We start from the raw sequence: 22293 nt of genomic DNA, 5'->3' as shown, positions 1-22293 counted from the left end.
CGTTTATAAAATTTTCAAAAGACACCTGTGTGGGGTCCCTGGTGTACCGCCTTCTCATCATCCTAACCCGCCGTTCTAATTCTATGATTTTCTGCGCTATTTTCCGGTTCCTAAGGCTGGTGTATGCTATCAAGTCCCCCCTGATCACCACCTTTGCGGTCGACCAGAACAGGCCAGGATTATCTGCATGCTGGTTGTTATTTACTGCAAAATCCTCCCATTTGCCTATTAGGAAAGATTTGAACTCGGGTGAAGAGAATAAGTAGGCCGGGAAGCGCCACCCCCTGGGTTCTTGATAGTACGGCTGCATCTCCAGGTCCACCCATATTAACGCATGATCGGATGCCCCTTCTGTGCCTATCTCCGCTTTGAAAGTCTGGGGGAGTAAGTCCTGCGTCATCAAGATATAATCTATTCGTGACTGGGTTCGGTGGGCCCGCGACGTGTGCGTGTAATCATGCTCTTCCTCATGCAAAAGCCTCCACGGGTCCACCAAGCCCAGCGAATCACAGAACTCCGCCAGCAATGTGACCTCATCAGTTCCTCTCACGCCTCTAGGGTTTGACCTATCCAGCTGGATGTCCAGTACCTGATTCATGTCACCCGCAATTATTAAAGGGTCCCTCCCATGTCTCTGGCATTCCGCCATCAATTGGGCATAAAATTTTTTCCCACCTGTTTGTGGTGCATACACTGCCACCAGCGTACGCAGCTGTCCTTGCAGGTTCAGGCTAATTCCCACATAGTGGCCCTCGGCGTCTGCGAACAACATTTTAGCTTTGGCCGCCAAGCTTTTGTGCAGCAAGATTACCTCTCCTCCCCTTCTGCCGCTAGATGGAGACCCAAAAATTTCTCCCACCCAGTGCCGTTTAAGTTTATCCTGCTCCTCCTGTGGCAAGCGCGTTTCCTGGATACAGGCTATATCCACCCCCTGTCTCTTCAAGGTATCTAATATCTTTGTTCTTTTTATCGGGGACGTGATCCCTCCCACGTTCCAGGAGGCTATTCGTATCCCCGTATTGGTCCCTTTAACCATATTCATCGTCTGTAGCCTTCCTTTCAGCTAAATCTGTTCTGACATCCCTCAGGGAGCCCAGCCTCCCCCCTCGGGCTTCTATTACCACCTGGTGTCTTCTCATATTGTATCGAGCAGCATGGTCTCTTTTTCTATAGCTCTGTCTTCTAATTCCCCTCAAATCCTGGGGCTCTAACCTCCCTCTACCCCTTCCCCCCCCCCCCAGCTACTCCCTTCCCCCCTCCCTTCTACCCTCCCTTCTTCCTTGCCCTGTGGCTCCCCTGGTGCCCCGCCCATCACAAAAGGATAGGCTCTAGGGGTTTTCAGTGCTTCCAGGCCCCCGCTCTTACAAGTAACAGTTTCCCTTGCAATTTCACATTGAACATGTTAACAACATCTTACCATAAGCTTTTTAAACCAACTGTTCTGCTCTTTTATAAAGATATCAGACGCCTCCTTCTTCTTGCTCAATATTTTGTCTGTTCCCCTTTATTTCTTGTACACATTGTTGTGCTGTAGAAACATTGTCAAACTGCTTCCATGCTCCATCCATTTTAATCTTCAGTAGTGCCGGGTACAATAGCATGAATGGAACATGGTGGTCATGGAGTTGCTGTAGGTGTAAATTTTTTCCTCTTCTCCTGCAATGCGGCTGAGTAGTCTTGGAATATTCTGATCTGATGTCCATCATAGCGTACCTCATTTCGTTTTAATCTGTATCCTCGCAGAATTTCTGTTTTGTGCACGTAATTATGCACCTTAATAATTACTGTGCGGGGTGTCCGTCTTCCATCTTGAAATCGTCCTATTCGGTGCGCTCTCTCTAGACAAACTTTCCCCGCATGATCCGATAGCGCAAATTCAGCTGCCAGCCAAGTTTCCAACACAGAGGCAAGCACCCGATCACTGACAGATTCGGGCAGTCCCACCAACCTGAGATTGCCACGCCGCGATCTGTTTTCGATATCATCTAGCTTTGCCGTTAGCGCCTCTACTTTAGCTTCGAGCACGCTTACTTGCCGCGTGGCGGGGCCGATCTCATCTTCCGCTGCAGATACTCTTGCCTCTAGTTCAGTTGTTCTTCTGACTGTATCTGTGAGCAGCGCTTCAAATTCCACGCTCCATTCGCTTAGTTTTTCGAACTTCGGCGCCAGCGCTGCTCCGACCGCCTCTGTTAGCTGCCTTAGTTGTTCTTCTGTGAACTGCACGCTGCCATTTTGCGCCGGGCCTTCTCCCACAGCGCTCACCGCCTTCGCTTTTTCTTTTTCTTTTTTAGCGCTTCTGCTAGCCATATTTGTAGCTGGCGTGCCCAGATATTTTTCCATGTAATCTTCTCTTTCAGGTAAGGTGGTTTTAGATCGTCTTCTTGCAAGTTTACGGATTAATAATTGCTTTGAATGAGCAGGGGCCTCAGAGAGCACAGAATCACGTCCTCTCCGTTCAGAGCATCACGTGACCCCCCACCACCACCTATTTTAAAGACGGTAAGGGCTTCTTCGCTAACCCGGTGGTAACCACTGCGTGATTTCTGCCGGGTAAGCCCCAATGCTACAAATATAAAAAATATTTTTGTCGCGCTGGGGGTGGGAGCTACTGCCCGGCGGTATCCCGATTTGGCACACGACAACCCCGTGATAGCTGTACCACGGCATTGGAAAAGGACCACTTCATTTGCATACAAGTCCAACATAAATCTGGCAGGTGATTTCATTCTAACAAATTGGGTCTTTCTCTAACATCACATTTTTGTCTATTATCATCTTATATAAAGTTATTTCTAGCTGTTGCTCCCAATTGATGGGATTTTCTCCTTGCGGAATTGAGACTTGTATCAAGCTATTTATCTTTCTGCAAACAGCTGAAAACTTGGTTATTTCAAAAGCATTTATGTAGTATGTAACAGCCTGCTAGTTTATGCAGTGTCATTTTTTATTTGTGTTTTTAATGGTTTTTATTAATATGGTCTTTAGATCACATTTTATTGTAAACTGTCCTGAGCTTTTGGTGTTTGATAGTACATACTTTATATATTGTATTGCATTGTATGATAAATAGGTTAATAAGTGGTTGGATACATTGGTTGGATTAGGGATGGATGGATGGCTGAACGAATGAATAAATGCACTGATGAGTGATGGTAGCCACAGTCCTAGGGATTTCCATGATCTGGCACATGATATGCCCTGGTAAAAGGTCTGAAACTGATAGGTGTGCCAGAGTCTGCATTTCACTAGAACCAGTGCATTTTTTCTAGCAAAAAAGGTGTCGGTACTCAAATGCCAGGCCACCCTTCAGGGGTGGGGTGATCACCGAGGGACCCACCCCACAATAGCCAGGCCTCCTGCAACCAGTCACAGAATCCATGACAAGGCAGAATTTGTGTGAGGAGCCTGAGCTCTTTCATTAAAACTTGGGGACCATGGGTCAAATTTAGCAGATAATGGAAAAGGTGCTGGTACTCAGTACCCCCTCAAAAAAGCCCTGAAGAACAATGATTCTCAACCAGTGTGTCACCAAAAATATGACTAATTAGAATGCAAGCCTGTGCTTTACATAACAACTACCTGTGCCTGCAAGCTAGGGAGAGCAGAGACTTGGAGAATCAGGTGCTCGAAACCCCCATTAAGTGATCCCTTTTTCTACTTCTACGTTCAATGATAACTGCTGTCACCAGCCTTAACTAGAAATATTGTAGATTTGCTGTTCATAGGTTCTGGATAGCATATTTTCAGAGATTTGTTACTTTACAGTATCTGGCAGTAGAGGAATTTTGTGGTGTTGTTACTGAGGTGACACCAGAATTTAAATATGTATTTATTTTGCATGACATCTCTAGCTCTGTAAAAGTTTCTTGATGTCGACACTTTGCAACTCTCCATCAGGCTCCCTGATTGTTTGAGTCCTGCTGATTCCGTGGATAAATTGGAAGATAGATGACATTACAAATGCCTAAATGTAGCATTGAATGGATAGATTTGTGAATAACGGAGCAATGAGTTTGTAGATGATCAGATTAATCAATGGGTGTTATAGAACAGAATCAATATTTTGTTGACGTATTATATGGGGAGGAACCTACTGTCTCTTCTTTTTCAGCGATGTTCAGGTGAACGTACACAACCAAAGAATTATAAATTCTTCTGCCAATGTCATGGGCATGATACGAGGTAGCACTGAGCCTGGTAAGTTCTACTAAACTACATCAATTGCCTTTCTTCATTTGAAGAAATTTTGATTCATCAGAGCTAGCCACAAAGACCTTTTTCGCATCGTACTTAGTAAAAAATGCATTTTCTTGAAGTACAGTGGACTTCAATGGGTATCAAATGCTCCCATTCGGGTCTATATCAGTAAGAATCTTGAATACTAGGATACCAAAATTTTGCTGCTCATTAGGGACATCCCTGATCATTAGTGTTGCTAACTGGACTGATATTCCCTGGCCAGGGTTGATTCAGTCCAGGTTTTACCCCATTGCATGAAGGGACTTGTAATTCTGATTTCTAAACTGGATTCCCTTAGAAAAGTAAAACTACAATTCCTTGCATTCAATGGTGTAAACCCAGGCTGGATCAACCCTGTTGGGCAAATCTGGAGAAAGTTGGTAACCTTACTGACCATACATTGTTTTTAATCTTTCATCCTAATGCATGTTGAGACTTGTAGTTCTGCTTCTCAAAGAAAACTGGGACTAGCCCAGCGAGAACTGATTAAATAAGACCAAGTCCAAAAGTGAAAAAGCTAATTACAGCTTAACATCATGGAGTGCCTTTTTTCAGACAGGTATGTTATATATGGCAACCACAGGGACAGCTGGGTCCATGGTGCTATAGACCCCAGTAGCGGGACTGCTGTGATGCTGGAAATCACAAGAATCCTAGGAAAGATGTTGAAGGAAAGTAAGTGGTTTCTGTTCTAGGGGATAAGTTGGGGTTACAGCAGGATGTAAGTTCAAATTCCACTCTGCTGCAGGATGCTCGTGACCTTCTATGGAATAATACACATTCTTTTAGCTATACTGAAGGAGGGTAAATCACTATCTACTCATTTAAATGGATTTGGAAATTGTTCCCTTTATTATCCTATGCTTAATTCCTAATTTCCAGCTCTGCTACTGTCTCTCTGTGCTTAACGTTAGGGCTGAATAACTTTGAGGTTGGTCTTGAAACGAATCTATCTGGGTATGTAAAGACTTACTCAACTCAATTATTAGATCCGGGGTTGTTCCAACGTAACTCCCTAAATTGAGAAAAATGACTTGCAGTCCTACAATTAGGATTCTAATTTTAGGTTCATAAATGCAAAGCAATTTTCAGCTGAAGCTTTAGGCTCTTACATTCAACTGCAAATTTCCCTAAATGTAGGTGGCTGAAACATAGGATCCTAAATGGGACCCTGAGCATTTCTTCAGAATTGACCCCCTTAACGAAAAGCAAAAGTAACATACTAAGTGCCTTTAAAGAAATGATTTTCTAAAGGACTCCAAGCTTCCCAGAACACATGAAGTCTCTTAGGGCTCCCTGTTGCAACTGCTTTGTCCTGGTGGTTTTTACATATTGGCAAGTCAAGGGGGTCCACACCTTCCACAAAAATCAAAAGTCAACACACAAGGGTGGAAGCAAACAGATTCCAAGAAACCAGCCAGCCAAAGAGTAAGAGCATCAAAATAAGTTTATTGAGACCCAACACAGTCCATGTTTCGGCATGCAAGCCTTCTTCAGGGGTCTAAAAATCATAAAAACATAACAACATAAATGCAAAAAACATAAAACGAATGAAATATAAAATATCAAATGAAAAGTATAAAATATAAAATACTGTGGGACATTTAACTTTTTTCTCTCTCTGGGCTTCAAGTCTAAGCCCCGGCTTTGTCATTGATTCTGTGTATAATGTTATCTCCCTGTGCCTCAGGTCTAATCCCCAGCTCTGTCATTCATTCTGTTTACCACTTTATCTCTCTGATCCTCAGCTCTAGTCCCCTGCTCTGTCATGGACTGTGTATCACTTTATCTCTCTGATCCTCAGGTCTAATCCCCGCTTTGTCATAGTAACATAGTAAATGACGGCAGATAAAGACTGGATGGACCGTTATCATTGACTGTCTGTGTATCACTTTATCTCTCTGATCCTCAGGTCTAATCCCCGGCTCTGTCATTGACTCTCTGTGTACCACTTTATCTCCCTATGCCTCAGGTCTAATCCCCAGCTCTGTCATTGATTCTGTTTACCACTTTATCTCTCTGATACAGGTCTAGTCCCCAACTCTGTCACTGACTGTGTTTCACTATCTCTATGATCCTCAGGTCTAATCACCTGGCTCTGTCATTGACTCTCTGTATATCATTTTATCTATGATCCTCATGTCTAAACCCTGTTTTGTCATTGACTCTCTCTATCTGTGTACCACTATATCTCCCTGTGCCACTGGTCTAATCCCCGGCTCTGTCATTCATTCTGTGTACCACTTTATCTCCTTGTGCCATAGGTCTAATCCCTGTCACTGACTCTCTGTGTATCACTTTATCTCTATGATCCTCAGATTAATCCCTGCTTTGTCATTGATTCTGTGTGCCACTTTATCTCCCTGTGCCTCAGGCCTAATTCCTGGCTCTGTCATTGAATCTGTGTATCACTTTATCTCCTTGTGCCTGAGGTTTAATCCCTGCTTTGTCACTGGTTCTGTGACAAAGGTTTTATCTCCCTGTCCCTTAGTTCTAATCTCTGACTCTGTCACTGACTCTGTATAGGTGATTCTGGGTGAGTTACTCTATCTCCCTGTGCTCCATGTCTAATCTCCGTTTCTGTCACTTTCTGTGGATAACTTTAGAGGGGTTACTTTATCTCCTTGTGCCTCAGTTCTAATCCCAGGCTCTGTCGTTGACTCTTTATGTACCACTTTATCTCCTTGTGCCACAGGTCTAATCCCTGGCTCTGTCACTGACTCTCAGTGAGCTACTGTAGGATGAATCACCTTTTCTCTCTATGTCTCAGTTTACTGAACTGTAAACATAGAACAATAACTATAACATTTATTCTCTCCTTTCCCTGTTGGGAAGCTCCTGTTCAGTACTGTATACACATTCCTGCAGTATGAAACTGTGAAATGTCACAGAGGTGGTTTGGAAGGTATCCCTTTGTTAAGTAGAAAGGGTCTTGAAATGAACTGCTCCCCCAACAACATTTCTTATATGTATTTCCAAATAATAAATGTTGCTAATTGCTGTAATTAATGGAACACTGATTCTCCCCCAGACAGATGGAGACCCAGGCGATCAATCATATTTGGCAGCTGGGGGGCGGAGGAGTTTGGTCTGATTGGCTCCACGGAGTTCACCGAGGTGAGTTCTGGAAATCTAATGTTAGTATGTGCAACACAGGGCAGTATCTGCAGAGTACAAGGCACCGTATGAGGCAAACATGGATGCGGTGGCCTAGCTACGGGTGAGCACAGGCCCACCCATTCTTGGCTCAGGCCCACCCAGCTGCAACGCCACACTGCTCTCTTCCCCCTCTCCTCCGCAGCGCCCCAGCATCTGCGCTCCTGTTTCTGAACTCCTTCCCTCCCCAGTGTCAGTACAGGCATGCTCGGCACCTGCTTCGATTCATTTGCACTTTCACCAACCCCACAGGCTTCCATCTGCTGCGTGATCATCTAGCTACACAGCTGAAGTGGCTCCCTGATGATGTCACTGACCTGGCCTTCCAATAGCACAGAAAACTCTAAAGAGGTCTCTGCGCATGCCCTAACCTTCCCGCCACTGATATACAGTATAAACACCGTACACACCCCCTGTCAACTCAGTTTTATTTTGTCTGCAGTTTCATTATGACCAGCTGCGCTTCTAGCTCTTCTCACAAATAATTGAATAGATCTTAGTTAATTTTATTTTTTCGTCTTCTTTTAGTTTGTATTATTTAAAAAAAAAAGATTTTTTTTTTATTTTGAGTTATTTCTCAAAAACCGGGGTTCAAGGATTGTGAATCTCAGCCTTTTTAAGGAACCGCCACATCGGTAAAGAAAAAGGCAAAAACTAGACATATAGTTAAACAAATGAAAATATCATCTATTCCACAATATGCTGCACCTGCAGATTCATAAGTACATAAGTATTGCCATACTGGGAAAGACCAAAGGTCCATCAAGCCCAGCATCCTGTTTCCAACAGTGGCCAATCCAGGTCACAAATACCTGGCAAGATCTCAAAAAAGTACAAAACATTTTATACTGCTTATTCTGTTTCCCCCCTCCCGCTTCTATGCCCAGGGAACAGGATCAGGGTATCCCTCGACATTGGACGAATCTCATGGCGTCATTGGTACTGCCAGGACCATGCAGGCTGCTCATCAGACAAGAGATGAGCTGGCAGCTGATTCGGGCACAGTCACGCTCAGATCAGTGGTAGTGTTGGGACAGCTTAACACCCACTCCGCCGCATCGACCAAAGCACTGGCAGTTCGTCGATGTAGTTGACCTCCTCATCCACTTCTTAGAGCCGATCTCCCTCTTCTTATAGGAAATGCAAACGTCTCTGCTCACACAGAAGACATAGGCATACACACCGCTCCATGTGTGGTGGATGACGTAGATGCTGTTCTTCTCATAGTAGACATTCCTAATCGAGAAAATCTACCCACTCAGCTATATTATTAATAGTTCTTCTGCTGCTACTTTGCAGAAACTGCCTCCTCCAGTTTAGCAAGTTCTTTTGCCATCAGATCCAACCATTGAAGCTGTGTCTGCCAATTGTTTCCAATTAATGGCTCAATTTTTCAAACCCTACAAATTTGGTATTCACCATTCTCCTGAATACCAATGCATCCAGCTGTCAACATAGTATTTATGTGTAAGGCGATAACCTTAGTGATGCCGCTCAGCAACTATGTTTTTGCGCTGAGACCTACACACCAATCTCGTCATCGGTTGGCCACCTCCACCCTACTAACTTCTTATTTAGTGATTTGTACATTACTTAAGTAATTTTATTTTTTCCAAATGCTAAATGCTGTTTAACAAATACTCATCTTATATTAGTCGGCCATAGGGGAAACGTGCTCCGACACGGCACGTGTTTCGCGTTAGCTTCCTCAAGGAGGTCCCCTGACATTAACTTCCATGCAGCCTGCCATTTTGACTAAGGAGCACTATGTCAGCAAGCTGCATGGAAGTTAGACCACTACTAAATGAACTTGGGAAAAATCCACAATTTCGGGAATAACATGTATAGAATGTTTGTACGTTTGGGAAGCTGCCAGGTGCCCTTGACCTGGATTGGCCACTGTCGGGGACAGGATGCTGGGCCTGATGGGCCTTTGGTCTTTTCCCAGTATGGCATTACTTATGTACTTATGTACTTATGTAAGATACTTCAAGCCCAACAGCTATCACCTTGCTGCCTACCATCCTGCAGGGTCTAGAGCTGTGTTCTCAGTTTATGATATGGGCATTTGATAGTTATGAAATGGCAGTGTGTGGTGCGGGCGTGCGGCTATTTCCATAGCTACATGCTGCATGGCTTGGCTATGTTCTTCTGTTTTTGCTGAAGACCCGTTTGATAAAGTGGTGGATCTTCCCTGTTTAGAAGACTTTCTTTTTGGTCCCAAGGTAGCAGAGATGATTGACAATGTTAAAGAAGAATGCACAACACTAGACACCTTGGAGGAAGATCAGTCCAAAAGTTCTAAAACTGCTTATAAACGTCTACCTTATTATCAGTCTAAATCAAGGTTTTCTAATAAATGCTCTTATCCATATCAGAAACCTAACTACCACAATAAGCAGTCTAGACATAAGCATTATCTCTCGACTAAATTTTGGGATAGAAAACAACTTAAAGTTGTTAATCTTCACGAACAAAAGTCAAATCCTAGTTTTTGACATCCCTTTCAACAATGATCTTCCAGTCGGAGGTCGTTTGTCACTTTTCTGCAATGCTTGGAGGATTATAACAACTGACCCATGAGTGCTACAAGTGATAGAACATGGTTATTGGTTACATTCCCATTCGCCCCGCCCAGTTGGCTGCGGTGGCGTTGTCGGGCTACTACTTTCGCCCTCCTGCAGTTTTCAACCTCTCCACCTACCTCAGTCTCACTGCTTCTCATCCTTTGAAGTTCACTCCATCCGTCTATTCCACCCACTGCCACTCAGAGTTGCAGTCATTTACCGCCCCCCTGATAAATCTCTCCCTTCCTTCCTTACCGACTTCGATGCCTGGCTCTCCGTTTTTCTTGAGCCCTCATCCCCATCCCTCATTCTTGGTGACTTCAACATTCACACTGATAACCCATCCGACTCATATGTTTCTCATTTCCTCACTTTTCCTCCTTCAACCTCCAACTGAGCCCCACCACCCCTACTCACAAATCTGGCCACTGTCTTGATCTCGTCCTCTCCTCTACTTGCTCACCCTCCAATTTCTGCGTTTCAGCTCTTCCTATCTCTGACCATCACCTAATCACATTCACACTTCAGCACCCTCCCCCTCAATCTCGCCCAACACTAACTACTACGTCCAGAAATCTCCAGGCTGTTGACCCCCCCCACCTTATCCTCTCGTATCTCTGACCTCCTCCCTTCCATCATGTCCTCCAAATCTGTTGACAAAGCTGTCTCCACTTACAATGCCACTCTCTCCTCTGCTCTAGACACCCTTGCACCATCCATCTCACGTCCCACAAGGCGTACCAATCCCCAGCCCTGGCTGACCCCTTGCACCCGATACCTTCGCTCCTGCACCCATTCGGTTGAACGTCTCTGGAGGAAATCTCGCGCCCATACTGACTTCATTCACTTCAAATTCATGCTATCCTCCTTCCAATCCTCCCTATTCCTCACTAAACAGGACTATTACACCCAACTGACTAATTCCCTCAGCTCTAACCCATGTCGTCTCTTCGCCACCCTCAACTCCCTCCTGAAAGTGCCCTCCGCTCCAACCCCCCCCCCCCCTCACTCTCTCCTCAATCTCTGGCCAACTACTTCCGTGACAAGGTCCAGAAGATCAACCTCGAATTCATCACCAAACCTTCTCCTCCTCTTCATCCTATAACCCACTCTCTCAACCAACCTACCCAGGCCTCCTTCTCCTCTTTTCCTGCTATCACCAAAGAGGAAACCGCCCATCTCCTCTCCTCCTTGAAATCCATCACCTGTTCCTCAGACCCCATCCCCACCAACTTACTTAACACCATCACTCCTACTATCACCCCCACCATCTGTCATATCCTCAACCTCTCTCTCTCCACTGCAACTGTCCCGGACACCTTCAAGCATGCTGTGGTCACACCACTCCTCAAAAAACCATCACTTGACCCTACCTGTCCCTCCAACTACCGCCCAATTTCCCTCCTACCCTTCCTCTCCAAGATACTTGAACGCGCCATTCACAGCCGCTGCATCAATTTTCTCTCCACTCATGACATCCTCGATCCGCTTCAATCCGGCTTTTGCCCCCTACACTCGACAGAAACGGCACTATCTAAGGTCTGCAATGACCTGTTCCTCGCCAAATCCAAAGGTCACTACTCCATCCTCATCCTCCTCGACCTATCCGCCGCTTTTGACACTGTCAATCACAACCTACTTCTTGACACATTGTCCTCCTTTGGGTTCCAGGGCTCTGTCCTCTCCTGCTTCTCCTCTTATCTCTCCCATCGTACCTTCAGAGTATACTCTCATGGTTCGTCCTCCTCCCCTATCCCGCTTTCTGTTGGAGTTCCTCAGGGATCTGTCCTTGGGCCCCTTCTTTTTTCAATCTACACCTCTTCCTTAGGCTCCCTGATCTCTTCTCATGGTTTCCACTATCATCTTTATGCTGACGACACCCAGCTTTATCTCTCCACACCAGAAATCACTGTGGAAACCCAGGCCAAGGTATCGGCCTGCTTATCCGACATTGTTGCCTGGATGTCCAACCGCCACCTGAAACTGAACATGGCCAAGACTGAACTTATTGTTTTCCCACCCAAACCAACTTCTCCTCTCCCTTCACTCTCTATCTCAGTTGATAACACCCTCATCGTCCCCGTCTCATCTGCCCGCAACCTCGGTCATCTTCGACTCCTCCCTCTCCTTCTCTACGCATATCCAGCAGATAGCCAAGACCTGTCGCTTCTTCCTCTATAACATTAGCAAAATTCGCCCCTTCCTTTCCGAGCACACCACCCAAACTCTCATCTACTCTCTCATTACCTCTCGCCTTGACTACTGCAACCTACTCCTCACCGGCCTCCCACTTAGCCATCTATCCCTCCTTCAGTCCATTCAGAACTCTGCCGCACGTCTTATCTTCCGCCTTAATCGATACACTCATATCACCCCTCTCCTCAAGTCACTTCACTGGCTTCCGATCAGATACAGCTTACAGTTCAAGCTTCTCCTACTCACCTACAAATGCACTCGATCTGCAGCCCCTCCTTACCTCTCTACCCTCATCTCCCCTACGTCCCTACCCGTAACCTCCACTCTCAAGACAAATCCCTCCTTTCAGTACCCTTCTCCACCACCGCCAACTCTAGGCTTCGCCCTTTCTGCCTCGCCTCACCCCATGCTTGGAACAAACTCCCTGAGCCCATACGCCGGGCCCCCTCCCTACCCATCTTCAAATCATTGCTCAAAGCCCACCTCTTCAATGTCACCTTCGGCACCTAATCACTACACCTCTTCTCAGGAAATCTCAACTACCCCAACTTGACATTTTGTCCTTTAGATTGTAAGCTCTTCTGAGCAGAGACCGTCCTTATTCGTTAATTTGTACAGCACTGCGTAACCCTAGTAGCGCTCTAGAAATGTTAAGTAGTAGTAGTAGTAGTATTTTCATCATTGCCCACCAACCAATGGTCCAGCAAAATGAGGAAAGCTAGATGCTCATTCACTTCTTCTGCAACTGAAAGTGAACAGGTTGTTGCAAGCTCAAGCAATCAAATTGGTACCCCCAGACCAGAAAGGAAGCGGATTCTATTCCAGGCACTTCCTCATACCAAAAAAAGTTGGAGGGATTTCAAACCATCCTAGACCTCAGGCTAATCAACAGATTCATCATGAAAGAGAAATTCTGCATGTGTACTCTCATGAACATTCTGCCAAGGAGCTTGGATAGTGTCTTTAGACTTCAAAGATGCTTATCTGCATATCCCAATACATCCAGATTCACACCAGTACCTTTGTTTCACAGTGCAAAATGTTCATTATCTGTACAAAGTTCTCCCATTCAGTCTCACTGTCGCACCCAGAGTCTTCACCAAATGTGTAATTGCAGTGATAGCCCACCGTCATCAGCAAGGTAACATAATTTTTCTTTATCCAGACTACTGGCTTATCATCGGTTGCACTCCACAAATTGTCCTCCAAGCACTGCAGATGACAATCAACCTTCTCAATTCACTGGGTTTCCTCATCAACACAGGAAAGTCACTTTTGCAACCCACACAACAATTGGAGTTTATAAGGGTGTTACTGATCATACCAATAGCTCTGGCATGCTTACCCCTACCCAGAGTGCATACTCTCATACAGGTGGCTCAGGATTGATGAGAGTTCAATCAACAACAGCTAGAACAATGCTGGTTTTATTGGGTCACATGGCTGCAATGGTGCATGCCCTTCCCCAAGCAAGGTTAAGAATGCGTCCCTTCCAGTGGTATTTGAGAGCTCATTGGTGATAATATCACCAATCACTCTCCACAAAAATAGCAGTGACTGCTTACATCAAACCATATCTGATATGGTGGACTTGTCAACATCACCTTACCGAAGGAGCTCCTTTTCAGTTTCCAAAACCAACAGTAGTTTTGACAATGGATGCTTCCAAGATGGGATGGGGTGCACACTGACAGAACCAATTGACTCAAGGAGTGTGGTCTCTGGCAGAGAAGAATCACAGCATCAATCTCCTAGAACTCAGAGCCATCCATCTGGCAAAAATAGCTTTCCAGCATCTTCTCACCAATCAGATCATTCATGTCCAAACAGACAACCAAGTAGCTATGTACTATGTCAACAAGCAAGGAGGAGTGGGATCTCATCTCTTGTGCCAAGAAGTGATCTAGCTCTGGCATCTGACTTATCTGCCAGGTCATCTAAATTTGCTGGCAGATTCACTCAGCCGCATGTTACAGCCACATGAATGGTCGCTGAAGATCACAATTACGCGAGACCTTTTCAGTAAATGGGATTTTCCTGCAATAGACCTCTTAGTGTCCCCTCAGAGCAAGAAGTGTCAAAGATATTGAAGTGGCCCAGTCGTAACAGACTAGCGTCAGATGCGTTCCTCATCAGATGGGATCAGGAACTCCTTTACTCTTATCCTTCAATTCCTCTCATTGCAAGAACTTTACAAAAAGTGATGCCAACTCAGCTCGGATGATTCTTATTGCTCATCACTGGCCGAGACAACCATGGTTCCTGATACTTCTGTCTCTCGTCCAAAGTCCCCCAATCTGTTTACCATTAGTACCACATCTCATTACTCAAAACAACAGCAGCCTTTGTCATCCCAATCTGCATGGCTTATCTGGAAAAAGTAGACAGCTCTAATCTATTTTCTTCAAGTACTTATGGCAGCTTGTAAGGACTCCACATGACAGTCATATGCTTCTAAATGGCACTGTTTTTGTTTTATGGTGTACAAAGAAGTTTTATCAACCAAATACATGTTCCATATCTTGAATTCTTGACTATCTCCTACATCTTTCAGATACAAGCTTATCATATTCTTCCATCAAAGCTCATTTGGCAGCATTGAATGTACTACTTGATTCAGTGGAGGATTTTACACTTATTAGATAACCCATATCAAAGAGAGTTATAAAAGGTTTGCAACAATGTAGACCACCAATACAACCTCCGATAACAGCTTGGGATCTCAACCTTGTTTTAGAAGTTCTTATGAATCCTCCATTTGAACCTCTGGAGTCAGCTACTTTTAAGCATCTTTCATGGAAGACTTTGTTTTTAATCACAATTACTTCTGCACGTAGAATAGGGGAGATACAAGCCCTGGTGCATAACTCTCCATTCTTACAGATCCTTCATGATAAAGTACAGCTCCGAACACACCCTAAGTTTCTGCTGAAGGTGGTGTCACCTTTCCATCTCAATCAAACTATTGTGCTACCCGTATTGTATCCTCCCCCTCACTGCTCTGACCAAGACAAGAGATTTCACACACTTGACTGTGCTAGAGCTCTGAGAAATATTTGCAAAAGACAAAATTTCCTGATAGTCCTTCACAGATTTTCCTCTTGTTACAATCAGTTCATCAGCCAAAATCAATAATCAAAAACCACATTATCTCAATGGATAGCAAACTGCATTACTTATTGCTACCAGCAGACGTTTAGATCACAAACTGATACCATTCCACATGTCACGGCCACTTCTACAGCACTTCTTCAATGTGCAACCCTTTGGATATCTGTCGAGCTGCTATGTGGTCATCGATGCACACTTTTATGAAGCATTATTGCATAGATGATGCACAGCAGCTGACTCGTTGTTTGGATAATTGGTCCTATTTTCATCTTTGTGAGGCACCAACTCACCACCTCCACTAACTCAGGTAATAGTTAAATACCTTACATATGTGTTTGTACTTAACTGTTACTATGTTTATTTCTTTAGCTTGGGAGCTATAAGTTGCTTACCTATAACAGTAGTTCTCCTTGGATAGTTGATTATCTAGCCACACAGACTCACCCTCCCACTCTGAGTTGTTGCCAGCTTGAGTATTAACTGAGTTGACAGGAGGTGTGTACGGTATTTATACTGTAAACTAGTGATGGGAAGGTTAGGGCATGCGCAGAGAGCTCTTTACTTTTTTTTTGTGCTGTTGGAATGCCGAGTCAGTGATGTCACCAGGGAGTCACTCCAGCTGTGTGGCTAGATGATCAACTGTCCAAGGAGAACTACCGTTACAGGTAAGCAACTTCTTTTTCTACCAGACAGGAAACAGGCAATGACCTCAGCAAGGGTGGGACATGGCAGATGGAAGCCTGCAGGGACGGCACAAGCAGCGGGAATGAATCGCTGCGGGCGCCGAGAATGCCTGTACTGACACCGAGGAGGGACAGGGTTCAGAGACAGGATTGCAGATGCTGGGATGCTGCGGAGGAGAGGGAGAAGATGAGGGCTAGGTGAAAAAAATAATCTGTGTTCTTAAAAAATAGCTCCCGGAAGATATTTATGGTGTGGTGTGGTGTGGTGTGGTGCGGTATGGTGCGGTGTGTGTATGTGTGTGTGTGTGGGGGGGCAGCACGTGCACGTGCACGTGGCAGGGAGGGCCCATTCAATGTATGTCTGGGTCCATCCAGAATATCAAGTCTGGCTATGCCTCTGCATGGATGACCTGCCATCACGATTGCTCTGTACCTTTACACAGTTAGGAAACAGACCGTGGCATGCTTAGCATTTCTTTGGCCTTCATAGAAGTTTTCCAGCTGATGCAAGTCCAGCAAATTAAGTCCCATCTTGACTTTCAGGTACTTGCTTTGCACTGAAGGTTTCATACACTTGCAATCAGGGGTGTACCACAGCTCATGGGGTGCAAGCCAGTGCTACAAGCCTCTGCCTCAGCTCCCCCATAAGTTGTTCAGTCCACTTGCATCAGACTGCAGAGCTCAGAGTTGAGGGGAAAGTGTTCCTTGCAGCTACATGACTATTGGTCCTCTTTCCTTTCCCCCCAAAAAGAACGAAAAACAGGCACCTCTCTGAGAAAACCATTAAGCCATTCCCAGACAGTCTGCTAAACAAACCTCTTCCACCCCTTCCAGGAATATTACAGTAAACTTCGAGATAGAACAGTTGCCTACATCAACGTGGACATCTCTGTCTTTGGTGAGTGTGATGTATTTCCTTCTTCTCTCTTTTCTCTGTCCTCCTCTCTCTCCTCTTTCCCACACCATATCTCTCTCATGCGCTCTCTCAGAAGACTTGGGTTAGGGGGAGTAGAAGGGGAAGAATGGTGAGACTGCAGAAAGAAAACAAGAGAGGGAAAAGAGAAGCAGAATGGGAGTGAATCCATAAGTAGGGGAGAGAGAGTGAGGGTGACTGTGGCATCCAAGCCATATTGTTCTGTGCTGTCACTGAGAGGGACCTCTCTGCCAGCTGCCACTTCTAACAGATACATTCCTTTTCTGCTTTCAGCCAATGCGACTCTGAGAGCTCAGGGGACACCCTCTGTACAGAACGTAATATTCACTGCAGCCAAACAGGTAAAAACCCAACTCATAGAACAGAGACCAGTAAATACCCGTCTTGTACAGCAGACATAATTAGAGACAGTAGAGATCAATAAATACCCAGCTCATATGGCAAAGATCTGTAAACACCCACCTCATACTGTAGAGATCATCCACCTCATACAGTGTAGATCCCCGTCTCTTAGCAGAGATCAGTGAACACCTGCCCCATGCAGCAGAGATTGGTAAACACTTGCCTTGTACAACTGAGATATGGCATAAAGATACAGACATATTTCCCATCATTTTGGGTGCCACAAGCTTGATCAAAAAAACCCTCCAAGCACAGCTGCATAAGCTGCCTATACATGTTACATTTTATGAACACCAGAAAGAAGCTCTTTTTGGTACTATATAAGTACTACGACGAGCGTTAGCAGTAAATTTGAGAGACTGAAATCATACTCCACACACCCTCGCTTAGGAGTGAGGTTCATTCCTGTCATGGTATGCGCAAAACTAACCCATTTGGAGAAATTGCTCCCAGAGATCAGTAATTATCCATTTTATACTGCAGAGATCGGTAAATACTTGCCTTATACTCAGAGATCATTAAACAGCCATCTGGTACAGCACCAATAGGTCATTGCATATGTTGTTTGTACATATTAATCTCAATAAATAAATAAATAACTTTCACTCCATGAACTCCAGAAGGAAGCTCTCACTGGCACAGTACATGTAATATGACAAGAACTGGCAATAAACTAGAGAAACATTCTTTCTTTCAGGTCAAGGTTCCTACGGACTTGTCCACTACAGTGTATGACAACTGGATACGTTATTTCAACAGGACCAGCTCACTCCATGGACTGGTACCAAGGTACTACTACTACTACTACTACTATAAATCACTTTTATAGCACTACCAGTCGTAAGCAGCGCTTTACAATTGAACATGAAGAAGAAAGACAGTCCCTGCTCAAAAGAGCTTACAATCTAAATCAGGACAAACAGACAGGACAAAAAAGGATAAGGGAAGGACAGACAGAAGGACACATAAGGATAAGATAAAAGTTATAAGTCAGGAGTCGAAAGCAGCATCAAACAGGTAAGCCTTTAGCCCGGATTTGAAGGCTGCAACGGATGGTGCTAGACGCTCAGGAAGCGTATTCCAGAAATAAGGTGCGGCACGATAGAAGGAGCGGAGTCTAGAGTTAGCGATGGAGGAGAAGGGTGTAATTAGGAAAGATTTGCCCAGTGAACGGAGTTTTAGGGAAGGAGTGTAGGGAGAGATGAGGGTGGAGAGGTAGTGAGGGTGAGTCCTTCCTTGGATATCCTGCCACAAATACAACACCCTAGCTGCAGGAAGTGCCAGGGTTTAAAGTCTATCCCCTTTCATCTTCATCCTATGCCCCCTCACTCCAGAGTTTCCTTTCAATTGATAAAGACTCGCCTCCTGTGCATTTATGCTGCATAGATATTTAAATGTCTGTAACTTGATTCTCATACTCTGCTAGCTGGGCTCCCTTTCCAACTCAGAGACAAACCCAGGCCAAATTTCTTCACTGTGTCACAGGGGACCACACACACACACCGCACTCACAGTTCCAGTTCGCCAGCAGTCAAGCTTGGGAGTGGGTCAATGGTCCAGAATAGAGATCCAGGGCATTGAGAGTTTAGCAGAGTTTTATGAATGGTCCTCTTTTCTCAGTTTGGGAGCAAATGTTTTTACTTTATTACCAAGAATCACGCTGCACTCCAGGAGTTTTATAGAATGCAAAATAACTTTACTGAAAACTACTGCAGCTGGCGGGTAAACACTTCAGAACTCTTTATATGCACAATTCCATTCAAGACCATTTGTGGTGATCTTAGCTACTCTTCTTCACTCTTAGGGTAGTTCCCAGCTGCACGTATTTACACCATCTCCTGTCCTTTACCTATCCTGTTGTGTCCGTAATAACCCCAAGGCTGCTCCTCTTACTCCTGATATCAATCCAACTCCTTCAGGCACAGAATCTTTAGGCTGTCCTTCTTCCAGTAGTGCACCTTGCAGGGCTGCACTCTGGCCTTGAACAGGCTTCCCCTGCTCTGGATCCGGCTTACAGGCTAGATTCCCCTTCTCCACCTGAAGCTGTGTCTTTCTCTCAGTTGCCACTTTTAAGTGGCCGCAGCTACTCTTTTGCTCAGCCTAAATTTATTTCTTTCACTCCAGGATCCCCCAATACTCCCAAGGGCCCTGGCAGGGGTACATGCAACCAAAGACCTCATGTACCTCACCTCAATCCTTTTTATTATTTTTCAAACTCCACCCCTGCTGTCACTCACTACAGGGGAACCATTTTGTCTCTGCAGCTTCTCTGCCAACTTTGGCAAGCCTCCCAAACTCACGCACCACTGGCAGGGACTTCCCTCCCCCCAGGGCCTCTGGAAAAATCTGTCACTGCAGTTTTAGTAATACCCATATCATGGGGTATTACATGTCTCTATCATATCTCCCCTCTCCCACCTTTCTTCCAAAGTATACATTTGAGATCTTTAAGTCAGTCCCTATACATTTTATGACAAAGACCACTGACTAGTTTAATAGCCACCCTCTGGATCAACTCCAGATTTCACAGTTGTACACACTATTCTGAATGAGGTTTCACCAGAGTCTTATACAGGGGCATCATCACCAACTTTTTCCTACTGGCCATTCCTCTCCCTAGGCACATAAACATCTTTCTAGCTTTCGCCTTCAACTCTTCTACCTGTTTGGCCATTTTAAGATCATCACATATGATCACACTCACGTTTTGCTCCTCTTTCGTGCACAAAAGTTCTTCACCCCCTAAACTGTACCGCTCCCTCTGTTTTTGCAGCCCAAATGCATGAACCTGCATTTTTAGCATTAAATCTAAGCTGCCAAATTCCAGACCATTCCTCTAGCTTCACTAAGTCCTTCTTCATGTTATCCACATCATAAGGGGATTGCAGGTTTTGGTATCATCTGCAAAAAGGCAAACCTTACCAGACAGCCCTTCAGCTCACAAAAATGTTAAAAAGAGCTGGCACACCACTGATAACATCCTTTTCCTCAGAATGAACTCCATTTACCACTACCCTGTCACTGTCTACTCAACTAGTTCCTAACCCAGTTGGTCACTTTAGGGCCCATACCGAGGGCACTCAGTTTATTTGTCATCTATGCGGAACAGAATCAAAGGCTTTGCTATAATCTAAATATACCACATCTAGCGCTATCTGGTCACCCAGTCAAAGAAATTAATTAGATTTGCCTGACAAGACCTACCTCTTGTGAAACCATGTTGTCTTCAAAAACCTTACTATTCTCTGTTTTAAAAGCGCTTCCCTTAATGTAACCACAGAAGCCAGATTTACTGGTCTATAGACCTACCAACCAGAAACACAACAAGATCAACCCGAACATACCTAAATGTCCACCACCTAAGCTGCAAAGGACTCAGATACAAATCAACCTATGCATCCTGCTTCTCTTATATAAGCACGCAACTATGGAACGCGCTACCAATAGCCGTGAAAACAACATATGACCACCTAAACTTCCGGAAACTCTTAAAGACTAACCTGTTCGAAAAGGCATACCCTAACGATCCAACCTAAATACCTTAACCCCGCAACACAACAATATAAAAGTTCGTACTGGACATAACCCAACTCTTCCTTCTTATGACCCCTAATGTGTCTATCACACTGTTCACTACTCTACCATAACCTCACTTTGTATTGTCCCTACCAGTATTGGTGATCGCCTCTACTGCACTATGTAAGCCACATTGAGCCTGCAAATAGGTGGGAAATGTGGGATACAAATGTAACAAATAAATAAAATAGTTCCCAACCTCTTCTTTACTTCCGCTTTTATAGAGAGGGAACACATCTGCTCTTCTACAGTCCTCCAGGACCACTCCCAACTACAGACACATTGAAAAAGTCAGCCAGCAGAGCTGCTAGAACTTCCCTAAGTTCCTTCAGTACCCATCTGGTCCTATCGCTTTGTCCACCTTTAGTTTAGCCAGCTCCTCACGAACATAGTCTTCTGAAAATCATTCAGGGACTAACACCCCTCCATTCCTATTTGTGTTTGTCTTCTGAGTTCCTGCTTGTGGCCCTTCAGCTGTAAACACAGAACAGAAATATTTGTTGAACAATTCTGCCTTATCTATATCAACTTCTACATAGTCTTTCCCTTCATCTTTGAGTCTCACAATGCCACTTGTGCACTTCTTCCTATCACTAACATGTCTAAAATATGTTTCCCCCCCACTCCCATTTTACTATATTGCCTATTTTTCTTTCATATGCATCTTTGATTCCCTGACTACTCTACCAGCTTCTCTAGATATTGTTGCCTGTCTTCCTCTTTTTTGCGATCTCTTGTAGTTTATAAAGGCTAACCTCTTTTTCCATACTTTTTCAGCTACTACTTATGAGAACCAAAGCAGCCTCCTTTTCCTCTTACTTTTATTTACGCTCCTTACAAAAAAGGTTTTGTGGCCCTTACAACAGCTCCTTTCAGTTTTGCCCACTGCTTTCCAACTTCTTCCAGATGTTCCCATCCAGATAGCAATTCCTCATCTGAATAAAGTTAGTTTGTTTGAAGCCTAGAACCATCACTTTTGAATGAACCCTCTCCACACCTACCTTAATATTAAACCACACTGGATGCTAGACGATCACCTACTATAACATCAGAAACACTTTCCCTATTAGTAAGCACTAAGTCCAGTATGCCCCATTCCGCATGGGTTCCATTACCAACTGCTAGAATAGTTTCCCCTTGAACTGCTATGGATTTACAGCCTGCCTCACTGACACAGACTACCCAATAATTACTGTGGATTCTTTTGGATTTATATCCAAGTAAATGAGACCTTTATTAGAGGAGCTAAATTCTACAATGATTAGGATATATACAATGGTTAAGACATCTAATATAATAATTCGCACCTCCAACGTTCTGAAGCTGACTCCGTGGCAGCGTGGCAGTGAAGCTGTGTAGTGTTCCTGGGGTTCGTAATCGCCCCGCCCTCGCGACGTCAGAAGGAGAAGGGACCAACCGCAGGCAATCG

The 22293-nt window shown here is 44.6% G+C and overlaps 1 protein-coding gene across 1 annotated transcript in view; it reads left to right on the top strand.

Moving 5' to 3' along the window:
• Positions 1-22293, top strand: part of NAALADL1 (N-acetylated alpha-linked acidic dipeptidase like 1) — a 78015-nt gene that overhangs the window by 36640 nt on the left and 19082 nt on the right. Inside the window, exons 8-13 of the mRNA XM_030218922.1 lie at positions 4112-4197; positions 4795-4914; positions 7271-7356; positions 16787-16850; positions 17160-17227; positions 17986-18077. Coding sequence (XP_030074782.1) covers positions 4112-4197; positions 4795-4914; positions 7271-7356; positions 16787-16850; positions 17160-17227; positions 17986-18077 — 516 coding nt within the window. The remainder of the gene's footprint in view (positions 1-4111; positions 4198-4794; positions 4915-7270; positions 7357-16786; positions 16851-17159; positions 17228-17985; positions 18078-22293) is intronic.

The sequence above is a fragment of the Microcaecilia unicolor genome, chromosome 11, assembly GCF_901765095.1.
Source record: "Microcaecilia unicolor chromosome 11, aMicUni1.1, whole genome shotgun sequence".
Taxonomy (NCBI): domain Eukaryota; kingdom Metazoa; phylum Chordata; class Amphibia; order Gymnophiona; family Siphonopidae; genus Microcaecilia; species Microcaecilia unicolor.
This window is presented reverse-complemented; position numbering and strand designations above follow the sequence as displayed.